Source organism: Parambassis ranga, chromosome 14, assembly GCF_900634625.1.
Source record: "Parambassis ranga chromosome 14, fParRan2.1, whole genome shotgun sequence".
Taxonomy (NCBI): domain Eukaryota; kingdom Metazoa; phylum Chordata; class Actinopteri; family Ambassidae; genus Parambassis; species Parambassis ranga.
Genome location: NC_041034.1, coordinates 3,280,477 through 3,292,762, shown reverse-complemented (window position 1 = coordinate 3,292,762; position 12,286 = coordinate 3,280,477). Strand labels below are relative to the sequence as shown.

Sequence of the window (12,286 nt, the reverse complement as noted above, 5' to 3'; positions counted from 1 at the left end):
ACCTGGAACATCGGTGCATTCAGAATTTAGTACAGGGCTCAATAACCATCATTGGATGGAGGAGGATGAGGGAGGAGAGGACCCAAACAGAGGATAACAGATTATTTGCAAGCAAATGAATGGAAATGAGATTTGAAATTTGTAGCTGGCATAAGTTATGTTATCTAGAGAGGTGGATATGTAGCAATGTATTGTTCAAGTTAAGTAAATTAAAGAAAAACTTTGTCTGAAGTGACAGTGTTTCCTGCATTCCTTGCGATGAACATTCATGAAAATAAATATTATGGTGAACATTATATAAGTAACATACATACACTCCCTCCTTTCCCCTTTTATTTTAATATGCAACCCTACTTTTATGTAATTAATGAAAGAACACTCTACAGTCCTTTTGAAATGAAATAAGTATGAAGAAGAGCGCAAGTATTTAACCGCAGTCCTGAGCAGAGAGAAGAAAGCACTTACATTAATTATTCAATTAGGTGATATATCTAAAAATGTAAAGAAAGGGTTAATGATATACTTAAAAAACACGGGATTATTTAGTCGTATTTAAATTTATGTAATGGATTCCCTCTGACTATTCTCGACTTCCAAACTCCAATCCAGTAGGTGGCGGTAATGCACCTTAAATTGGTTGCCAACCGCCAGCTACACTAGAAGAAGACGTAGAAGAAGAATGGCTCTCCTTTATACCGACTAGCTAACGTAAATAGCTTGTTGCAGAAATGACAGCGTGGCGGTGGCTGCATGTGAAGGTGCGGGCAGCTGGTGGATTACTGACCTCCAGAGGGCTGAGACATGGACACACACGGCTGAATGGACCCTTAATGTTGTGTCAGAACCTGAGTACAGCCCGACCTCTCCGGAATGACTTCTTCAAAGGTGGGAGACACAAAAACAGAAGCGACTGTCATGCAACAAACATGTCAACAAGCCAGAGTTCCATCCAGACACCGCTGAATTAAGCTGTGATTTATATTTTAATAATAATTCCACCGCTTTAGCTCCAGGAAACACTTTAAAGCTGTCAGGTGTGAGTCCATAAAATAATGATTTTGTTAACTTGGTGTGTTAGACCTGGAAGCCCAGCTGGCAGCCATGAGAAGAAAGGCTGCGGAGGCTCTTCCAGGGAGCAGCTGGAGTCCTGTGAAGCACCACTCCAACCTTCCTCCAGAAAGGACTGACATTGTGATTGTTGGAGGAGGTGTGGTGGGCTGGTCCATCGCCTACTGGCTGAAACAGAAGGAGCTGATTAGAGGAGGGGTACAAGTCCTTGTAGTGGAGAAGGACCCGACGGTAAGGGGGACCCCCAGGGTTGCTGTACACATGGAAAAAAAACCACTCACAGGCTTCTGTATTTATGTGCCTCTTCTCCATGCATGTGTGTCTGCAGTACTCCCAGGCCTCCACTGTGCTCTCTGCAGGCGGGATCCGACAGCAGTTCTCCCTGCCTGAGAACATCCACCTCTCCCTGGCCTCTGCAGACTTCATGAGGAACATAAATGTAGGTCACAGTGATGTCGCTGGTGTTTCTCATCCGGCTCCATGCTGGTGTTGTTTTTAACGAATCATCAAATCATTACAGGCAACACTGGTTTTACGTTTAAAGTTTACATTTCTCCAACTGCCACACCTTCGTGTCCTGTCAGGAGCATCTGGGCGTGTTGGATGAAGACCCAGTGGACCTGCAGTTCAACCAATCAGGATACCTCTTCCTGGCCAGTGAGGAGGTGGCTCACATCATGGAGGAGAACTACAGCACACAGAGGTTGGGGAGAAGAGTGACGCTTTCCATTCAGACATTATAATAGAAAATATTAATTAAATACCTGTGTGTGTGTGTTAAAGGTATGCAGGAGCCAAAGTTTCCCTTTTCTCCCCGACACAACTGAAGGAGAGATTTCCATGGATAAACACAGAGGGCGTGGCGCTGGCATCATACGGTGAGTGAAGACTGTACAGTACTATGAGGCTACAACTAACAGGTATGTTAATAATCAATACCTCTGGTTCTTTATTTATTGATGGGTTGTGTTCTTTCGTAGTAATGCCACTAGAGGTCAGTATGGACCTTATAATGAATTTGTCCTGAAGCTGTGTGACGGTTTTAATTTCCGTTCTTTGTTAATGTTATGATAGCAGTGAGTGCTAGCCTGATGCGTGGGTGTTTTGTTTACACTGCTCCTGCTGTGTGCAGGTCTGGAGAACGAGGGCTGGTTCGACCCCTGGACTCTGCTGAACGCCTTTAAGAGGAAGGCCCTCTCCATGGGAGTCATTCAGTGCTGTGGAGAAGTTACAAGTTAGTTACAGTTACATAAAGCAAACAAGTTATGTCAACCTGAGAATGTGTAACAGAATGTCATGTGGGCGATTCCACCCAGCTTGTCGCTTTTTCCTGGAAACAACACAATTATACAGAAGAGAAAAGCTTTCTTTGAAGATGAATTTTTACAAATACATAAATAAACTGGATTTAATATAAGGAAAATAAGAGAGATTTTGCATTTTCACAGGCTTTGCAAGCCAGTTTTTTTTCCACACCATCTGTAGCAGATCAGATAAATAAGTTTGTTACATGTTTGCTGGTCACACGTGAGTGAATTACACAATCTTGTGGGTGCAAACATTTATTTTTGGTAAATTTGTAACCGAGACATCATGTCATTTATGATGAAGAACCACCTGAATTGTGATATAAAATAATAAATAGTCATTTATTTCTCTTCCACAGATTTTCGATATACCACAAATGTGGTGACAGCGACTGATGGGGAGCAGCTAGATATGAGCAGGATCAAATCTGTCAGAGTAAGTCCTGAGTGGAGCAGGCTGTTGCGAGTCTGTGGTCACTGTTGTGCAATGATGGGATCATGTTTTGTGTGGAGCAGGTGCAGATGCCCAACAGCCTGGAGTACCAGCCGGTGGAATGTGCCATTGTGGTGAATGCAGCAGGAGCCTTTTCTGGTAAACTGGCTGAGATGCTGGGAATTGGCCTGGGCCCCAAAAACTCCATGAAGGGCATTCCAGTTCCTGTTGAGCCTCGGAAAAGGCAGGTCCATTCACTATTTTTCCCTTTTTTGAAAAGTCTGAGCTTCATATGGTGCTGTTCATGAGACTCCTCACAGTTTTATTCAGACTCTGCTCTCAAAAAGCTGGAAAACTGACTTCATAGTGCTGATTGTCAAAGTCTGCCACATGGGGTCTTGGCCACTTTTTTCTTTTTAATGATCTTTTACTGCGTTAAAATGGTATAAACTTAGTGATGAGGCAGATACAAGCTGGAGACTTGTATCATTTAAATCAGTACGGCCTGGCTTACATGCTTTTGTCTTCAGTCGTCAATCCTGAAGCCACTAGGGCGTCTCATAACATCTTAAATGACTTTCCTTTGGCCCCTGTAACCCAGAGTAAAAGGCAATTTCAGGATATCCAGTCTATAAACCTCCTGACTCTGACACTAAGCTGAACCCTTGTCCCTTGTTTCACAGGTATGTTTTTGTGGTCCACTGTCCTGATGGCCCAGGCCTAGACACTCCCTTCTTGATCGATTACTCAGGAGTTTACTGTAGAAGAGAGGGGCTGGGAGGGAACTACATCGCCGGGGCGTCACCAGAGGAGGTTTGTTCTACCTCCGAGTTGTTTTCTGATTTTTAACACTTTAACAGACGGCCTGATTGTTTCTTTCTGTTTGTGGGTTCTCAGGCAGAGGAGCCAGATACCAGTAACCTAGAGGTGGACTATCAGTTTTTTGAGGACAAGGTTTGGCCTGCGTTGGCCCATCGAGTTCCTGCTTTTGAGAAACTTAAGGTGAGATACTTGAACCTGTCAAAGTACAGGCGCTCGCCTCATTAATTCACACCTGTTGAGAACATTTTGATTAAAACAGCCACAGAAAGTAGAAAAAGAGTGAATATCCGTGAAGTGGAGAGTTGTTGAAAATTGTTTGCTTGCTTCTATGAAGGTGGACCAATGGATAACGAGGGCCTACGGGTTGCAGTTTTTTCATTAAAAAACCCTGTGGATTTAGCCATGAACCTGTATTTTTTAATATGGACGTTGTCTCTTATTGTCCCCGTTCTCATGTTCCTCCCGTCAGGTGACCAGCGCGTGGGCGGGTTTCTACGACTACAACACCTTCGACCAGAACGGCATCATCGGCGTGCACCCCCTGATCAACAACATGTACTTTGCCACAGGGTTTAGCGGTCACGGCCTGCAGCACTCCCCCGCTGTGGGGCGTGCGCTGGCGGAGCTGATCCTGGAGGGAAACTTTAAAACCGTGGACCTGAGCAACTTCAGCTTCAGACGGATTCTGGCACAGGAACCGGTGCTGGAGAGGAACATTGTGTAGAAGAGCTTGGATCTAGACTCTAAACGTTACAAGCTTTATTTTTTTAATGATGACATTGACAATATATTGATTACTCAGATCTGGGTAGTTGTGGTATTAACAGTGCTACAACTCTTGTGACAACCTCCGACTATGCACCGCTTGTCCGCCCCCACAGCTTTCACACAGAAAAATGATGCAAGCGAGTGTTGCATAACCAAAAAGTCCTTCAAGAGCCAGGTTACTGTCTTTGACTGTTATTTTAATTCAGTTGGTTTTTAGAGGATTTTATCCGTTTTTAAGGTACGGCATGATGTCATCTGTGTATCAACAGACCTCAAGAGGAAGCTGCTTTACATGGAAATCAGCAGGAAGAAACTGGAATGGAAGAACTGCTTCTTCATTTGCAGAAGACAAGTTATGGATTGGAGGGGAGGGAGGTGAGCCAATGGTTGACTCACCCCTGACACAGTTTAACTTGTAATAAAGCCACAATCCAGACTGCTTCCTTCCAGGTTTCCACTGAACTGAGCTGTGTGTGAATTCAGATGTGTGTAAATATAGATGTGGTTCATATGGAATCACAGTTTATCATGATGTTGTTTTCTGATTCTTCTATAAAACAGATCTGTTATTGTCCATCATATTGATTACTGTACAAAAAAATGATATCAATAAGTTAATTTTTCAACAAAAATGTTGAGCTGTGTCCTCACTTCATATCTCCCTCCCTATGGTGCTAACGCCGGTACATGTAATCTATTACTCCCCAACACTGATTACAATACTGCAGGTACAGCATTTGGGCTTTTGGGTGTTTTACTGGAATTGTACAGCAGATGGAGCCATTTCTGTGGATTTATTTACCAGCTTAGGTTGTCTTTTACATTTGGAAGTACCAGAACTGCCATATGTATATATATTTTTTTGTCTGTAATTATCATGCAGTGTTCTAATCTACAAGTAATATATCAATGTAGTCCTAATGCTGGGCTCCAGCCTGTACCTTTAAAAACATATGTATTTAATCTACATACTGAGTCAGGATTGTTTATTCTAAATATATTCAAAAATTAACCTTTCAAAGTGCAGTATGAAAATGTCAGACTGCAGACAAAAAAAAGAAGAAGCTCATTAGTAATGCTCGGAGGTGAGCTGCTGCTGTTGTAGGACGTGGCAGTAATTGAAGACCCTGACGCCTTTCTTCAATATTAATGCCTTTAAAGTGCAGGATGTACATCAGAGTAACGAGGAACACTCTAATTAATCTGTAATGTCTGCTGGCCTTAGCTACGAGGTTAACATCAGACATGTAGAGCTTAGCTGTCTCGTCTGTTTGCCTCATATTTAGCAAGTTTTTGCAGCTGTCAGGATCATGATGGCTTCAATGAAGTCTGCTTATTAGGAGTGGCTCTTCCTAAACTACATCTAGAATTACTGTTGCTGTCAAAAGCATTTGACTGTGAAAGGGTTAAACCTCATTTCCGCCACTGAATAATAAAATATTTTTTGCGATTTTGTTCAGCTGAGCATTATTCTTGCATTGATTGTGGTTTGTTTTTTGCAACCTAGAACATCTCCAGAACACCTCTCCCCTACCACAGCCACCAGCACATCCTCCTCAACTAAACTTCCTGCAGTACACACTGAAACACAACCACAGTGACAGTAGAGCTGTGAAAAAAAAAGCCCCTCCGCAAGAGCTGGAGGCACGACATGAAGGCACTCAATCATTTATCAGGCTTAAACGCAGCCGTAAAACGTTGGATTATAAATTAATTTAGATTTGTGTTTGTAGACGTTGTTTTAATTATTATACAAAGATTGTATCTCTGTTGAATTAGTGATCACATAAAGAATACGACCGGTGCAATGGGGAAGACTGCCCTGCTTGTTCTACTGTTTCTGTAATTTAGCCATCTTTGTTTTTATTTCCACAGTTGGAGATTTCGAGAGGATGCTTAAGTACAGAGGGAATCAGAGAGATATCATATCGCTTGCTTGTGTCTGATCCAACAAATTTAAGCTTGAATCTTATCACGACCACGGTCTGCATGCCTTAATTCAAATTCTCCAAACACAAACCATTTGCACAGAAGATTGTGTAACTCCTCATCTGCAAACAAGCCCACAGTGACTGAACATTGTGCTCTGCAGTGTAGTACATCTGTACATCCGGATGCTTGTGCATGCTGACACAATGATACGGCTTCTCTACTCTTAATGCATTTTAAAATTTTACTTCTGCCAGTGATAAAGGGAGCAGAATGATACAGCTCTTGGTGCATGTGGTGCTTAACTTTGATTATGCAAAACATGTGAAGGAACTTCTGTCACCGCTCTGTGAATTTGTAAGGCAGTGTCGCTTCCTGGAGTGCTGCTGGTTGCCACACAAACACATAATGTCTGCACAACTTCACTATTATTCACTTCTGTTTTTGCATAGATTAACAAATAAGATACAGCATGGATACCAGTCAGCTCTATGAAGCTGGACAGCACCCGCTCAGCTCACCCTCCTTGACCCGGTCAGCATCAAAGGTACCAACGTGGACATTGTGGACAGCTACAAATACCTGGGTGTCCACATTGACCACAAACTGTGGACTGATCCACAAACGCAGAGGCAATATACAAGAAGGGACAGAGTCGCCTGTATCTACTGAGGAGACTCAGGTCCTTTAACGTCTGCCAGACCATGCTGCACCAACAGACTCAACAAGCTCATTAGGACGGCTGGCTCGGTACTGGGAGTGGAGCTGGAGTCTGTGGTGGAGGTGACGGAGAGGAGGATACTGAGGAAACTCCTCAGTATTCGTAACAGCACGTCTCACCCCCTGCACGACACACTGCTGTCCTACAGGAGCACATTCAGCGGTAGACTGAGACTACCGAGGAGCAGCACAGAACGCCACAGGAGGTCCTTCCTGCCAGTGGCCATCAGACTGTATAACTCCTCTCCTTTCTGTAGGAGAGGAGCTAGATAATCATGTCAGGCATCACTGTCATTCCCTCCACTGGTCTTGTTTACAGTCTTAGTGCTAAGCTAAACTAGCTTCATATGTATTGTGCATAATATAGACATGCCCTCTCTAACTACTAGCAAGAAAGCTAATTTCCCAAACTGCTGGACTTGTTCTTAAAGATCTTTGAGATCTATTGATCTAGCTGTTGCTGTGATCATCTGTGTGTGAACGTTGTTATTGTGAAGGTGTTACAGGATGTGAGATGTGTGAAGATGTGTCTTTACAGCATTAACATCATCTGCATCTTCTCCAGTTCATTTCTTTCACATGCTTCTGTGCCCATCACGCCTCAGCGTCGTATTAGATCAGCATCATTCTCGTATCGTAACAGATGATGGAAATATGCTCCTCTGCAGCAGGCGGACAGTTTGTCCCTGCAGCTCTTCCTTTTTGATGCAAATGTGAGGCAGCCTTGCGGGTTCGAGGGGGTTGGGGGAACCAGGGGAAATGCAATTGAGTGAATTCTTTGTGAGGCCTGACGTAAATTCCAAATGTTCTCAGGCCTTTTGAAAACAAAACCAGCATGAGTGCCTGCACTGGCCACGTTGGCCCCTTCAATAGATGCACCTTCTGCCACACAAAAGCACTAAAGGCGTCCTCGCCAAGCTTCAGGAAAATTCCTCCTCCTCCTCATGCTGCTGAAATGTACACTGCCTGGAAAGGACCTAGCACTGATGGCGGTTGTAGTTCTGGACTTTTCTTGGTGAACTTATGAAGGCTGACGCCCCCGTCAGTCGCAGGGAACTGACGCCTACTGGGAGCTCTGGCTCCTGTGGATGTATGAAGCCAGTGTACATGGTGGCATGTGGCTGGGATTAGGAAATTTCACTGTGGATTAAAATCTTTCGAGCGCCTCCATGGCCACTCGCTAAAAGAAAGCAGTCTGAGGTTCCAGCAGAGATCCAGTGAGCACTCAGAGCCCATGGTCTCACTGAGCAGGTACGTCGAAACTCAACTTTTCTCTGTTTCTATAGAAATCTGTAAGGATGTACTGATTAGACGTGCAGTGCGGACGAGCCTGTAGATAATTAGTCCTGTTTATAAAGCCGACCTCAAGTTTGATTTTTAAACAACATGCATCCAACCGAAGTCACAAGTGTTTGAAAAAGTGCCAAAGAATTCATGTAATCCATCTTCTCCAAATTCTTAAGTCTTATTAATAAAAAACAAAAAGCTAAACTAAAGATCACATATTTTCGCTGTTGAATAATATTTAAAGAAACTTTTTGACACTGTGTGTATTTTAATTCACATTAAATGAACAAAACAATTTCTTGAATCTTGAGTTTAAATGAGCAGCTGTTATGTAAGACTTAAAGTGGACCACGTGGTGTCCGCTGCAGAGTACAATCAATCAATCAATCAACATTTAGAGCCCTTTACAACACAAGTGACCGAAGTGCTTCCCAATAGAATCAAAATAAAACAATAAAGCATTTAACAGACTATAAAATTGCATAGGACACAAAAAAGACAATAAGTGTCACTGCTAGGTGCCAACAGCCAGTCTGAATAAATTAGTTTTGAGCCTGGATTTGACCGATCCAGGTCTGTGATGGTCCGCATGTTGGACCATCGGACCATTTTAAAAGTAACTGAGAGGCACTGGACAGACTTTAAAACTAGGATGATGTGCTGATGTCATGAAGTTTTCATAAAAAACAAGCTTGAGCTAAAAACAGGCTTTCACCACGCTGTCAATGTGTTTGTCAAATTCAAATAATTGTCAAAAATGACCCCTAGGTTTCTGATAGTTGGTCCGAGCCTTGAACTAAAAGCTGCAAAATCCACCGCAGCACAATCACCAAATAAAATGTAGCTTTTGTCCTCATTCAAGTCGAGGATGTTGTGCAAGACACTTAGTCAAGGGTTGGAGTGTACCATCCTTCCTTGGGGTGACAGGGAGATAGATTTGTAAACCATCTACATAGCAGCGAAAGCCTAAGTTGTACTTGGATATAATGGACCTCAGTGGCAACATGTAAAGTGAAAACAACATAGAGCCAATAAAAGAGCCCCAGGGAACTCCACAAAAGCCACAGAGCAGGACAAGCCAGCAAAGATCACAGAGAAACTCGAGGCGAACCATATCAGTGCAGTGCTAAGGAAGTGTTTCGGGACAGAAGGGCTGTGGTCCACCATGTTGAAGGCCGCAGTTAGGTCCAATAGAACTAAAAGAACAGAGAACTTGGTATCAACAGATAGAGCAATGTCATTGTGCACTTTTACCAGTGCAGACTCACTACTGTCCAGAGACCTGAAACCAGACTAGAATTTCTCTAAGAAACTGGTACTTTTTGAAAAAAGGTTGTAACTGATTAAAAGCATAATGTTCTAGAACTTTTGAGATAAAACACAAATTTGCAACCGGTCTAAACTTAGATAAAACCCAGGAGGCCTGACTATGGCATGTTTAAGAACATCAGGAACAACACCAGAGCTCAACCTGTTGTTAATTAAATCCAAGGTAGATGGTCCAACAGTAGGTAAAACCCTTTTTAGAAATTTAGTTGGAACAAGAGCCAAGGGGCAGTTGGTAGCTCTCATATTTCTGACAACATCAGTGAGCGATGACAGTGAGACAGGTTCAAAATGATCCAGCTGTGACAGAGAACGCAGAAGAGTCAGTACCAGAATTACTGACATCACTACTGATGAGCGATTGAGACAACAAAATAACAGGCTGTGAATTCATGCAGTGAACTTATGGCAGAAAAAAACGATTAAGTGGAAGCATAAATAAAATCTAATGTGCTCCACTTAGCTGTATGGCTGCAAGAGCTTGATTTAATAATCACATTATAATCAAATATGTGACTAACTGCTCTGTTCCTGAAGTTTATTAATTAGAGCAGCAGGACGACTGAGTTCATTCGATTTCTGACTCTGGGAAACTGTCTTGACTTGAGGAGTTTTTGCTCTCTGCATTACACTGATATCATCTTTGTTCCTCCAGCTCCAGGATGTTCCAGCTGCTCCGGAGTCACATCCAGCCGGCTGGACACCAAAGCCACAAAACCCGCTTGGTCACTAAAGACGGCCACTGCAACATTGAGTTTGGGAACATAGAGTACAGTAACCACCTTGCATACGTGGTGGACTTTTGGACCACCTTCGTGGAGATCCGCTGGCGCTTTGTCCTTCTCCTGTTTGTGGCTTCGTTCACGGGCAGCTGGTTCATCTTCAGTCTACTGTGGTACTGGATTGCAAAGAGCAACGGGGACCTGAGCGGACAGAACCGAACCGATGGACACGTGCAGTGTATAGACAATGTCAACGGCCTTACAACAGCATTCCTGTACTCATTAGAGACTCAGACCACCATTGGGTATGGTGGCCGGGCTCTGACTGGGCACTGTGCTGGCACAGTGGCTCTAATCATCATCCAGTCTCTGATTGGAGTCTTCATTAACTGTTTCATGTGCGGCATCATCCTGGCCAAGATCTCCTTACCCAAAAAAAGGGCAAAGACTGTGACCTTCAGTGACACTGCTGTTATCTGTTTAAAGAAAGGAAGGCTGTGTCTCCTGATCAGAGTTGCTAACCTCCGAAAGACCTTATTAATCGGAAGCCAGATCTACGGCAAGCTGCTGCGGACGACAACCACACCAGATGGAGAGACCATCATCCTGGACCAGGTGGACATTGACTTTACAGTTGATGCTGGCAAGGATAACCTGTTCTTCATCTGCCCTCTGACACTCTACCACGTCATAAATAGGTCGAGCCCGTTCTACGAGCTGTCAGCGGACACCCTCCCTCAGCAGGACTTTGAATTGGTGGTGTTTTTGGACGGGACTGCAGAGTCCACCAGCTCCTCCTGTCAGGTCCGAACTTCCTACATCCCGCAGGAGATTCAGTGGGGGTACACCTTCCTGCCCATCATCTCCCGCACCAAGACGGGCAAGTACTGTGTGGACTTCTCAAACTTTTCCAAAAGCGTCCGGGTCACCACACCACACTGCGTGCACTGCTTTGAGACCGACGCAGACCAGAGAAACCACAACGACCACAACCGAGAAAACCACAACAACCAGGAGAAGCACGGGATCGACAACCTGGGTTTCCAAGTCATTGACATTCACGACTCTGTCGATATCACTAAGATGTGAGCTGCTGGTGAAGGAACACGCACTATGACTCAAAGTAAGACACTGAATCAGGATGTGGGGTGACAAAAAGATGCTTCTGAGAGTTTCACCAGTGAATTTGGTCACGCTGCTTCCTCCAGCTAACAGCTGAAATAACTGTCAGCTCTTCCGGAAAGCTGAAACATCCAAAGCTGTTCAAATGTCTTGAGTTAAAAATTCAGACATGAGCAGCTCATTACAAGCAAAAACCACCGCTGGGGACTTTTTGTAGGTAATGTGTGACAGAGGGTTTGAAGTTTTGACGCATAGAAAATGAAAGGGGTAAAATAGTGGATGGCACAGTGGGTACTTCTTGAGAAGATTAGGGCCTGAGCCTGTTATAATGAAAAACCGTGCGCTTTAAAGGCTGCAGGCGGAAAATAAAAAGTAGGACAGGCCTGTCGAGTGCGCTCATTATTCCTACTTAAACACTAACTGTATGGTGTTTTTTTTGTCATGTTGACAGATCTTGTATGCATTGATAATTAGAATACTGCGACTTGCTAATCACAATACTTTTTAATTGTGAACAGTCTACATTTTGTAGATGATCTTGTTTAACACTGTAACTGTCTCAGGGAAAAAAATAACATGCTTAGCTAGAATAAACCCTTTTTTTTAACAATTCATCGAATGTGTTATTCTTACTTTTATCTTGGTAAAAGATCCAATTAAGGCTTCTGCATGATCTGTTTTCAGGTTTTCAGGTGAACAAAACAAACGGATGTAGCTAAAGACGTCAGACATCTTTATGTGTGTTTACATTTAACAACAGTGAATATACTGTGCTCACTATT

At 43.4% G+C, this 12,286-nt stretch overlaps 2 protein-coding genes across 3 annotated transcripts; both read left to right on the top strand.

Moving 5' to 3' along the window:
- Positions 1-677: 677 nt before the first annotated feature.
- On the top strand, positions 678-5,546 carry foxred1 (FAD-dependent oxidoreductase domain containing 1). Of its 2 annotated transcripts, XR_003671720.1 has the most exons (12): positions 678-885; positions 1,079-1,299; positions 1,397-1,507; positions 1,653-1,771; positions 1,852-1,946; positions 2,201-2,302; positions 2,735-2,811; positions 2,892-3,052; positions 3,492-3,621; positions 3,706-3,810; positions 4,100-4,573; positions 4,668-5,546. XR_003671720.1 is itself a non-coding variant. In XM_028421341.1 (11 exons), the coding sequence occupies exons 1-11, from the start codon at positions 729-731 to the stop codon at positions 4,352-4,354; spliced, it is 1,533 nt and encodes a 510-aa protein (XP_028277142.1). In that variant the 5' UTR covers positions 678-728; the 3' UTR covers positions 4,355-5,546. The 2 variants fall into 2 exon arrangements, 1 of the variants encoding a protein (XP_028277142.1); XM_028421341.1 differs by having other exon boundaries at positions 4,100-5,546.
- A 2,735-nt stretch (positions 5,547-8,281) lies between these two features.
- kcnj1b (potassium inwardly rectifying channel subfamily J member 1b) lies at positions 8,282-11,471 on the top strand. The gene is made up of 2 exons (XM_028421888.1): positions 8,282-8,298; positions 10,316-11,471. Exons 1-2 carry the CDS (start codon positions 8,282-8,284, stop codon positions 11,469-11,471), a joined length of 1,173 nt encoding a protein of 390 aa, XP_028277689.1.
- Positions 11,472-12,286: the final 815 nt, after the last annotated feature.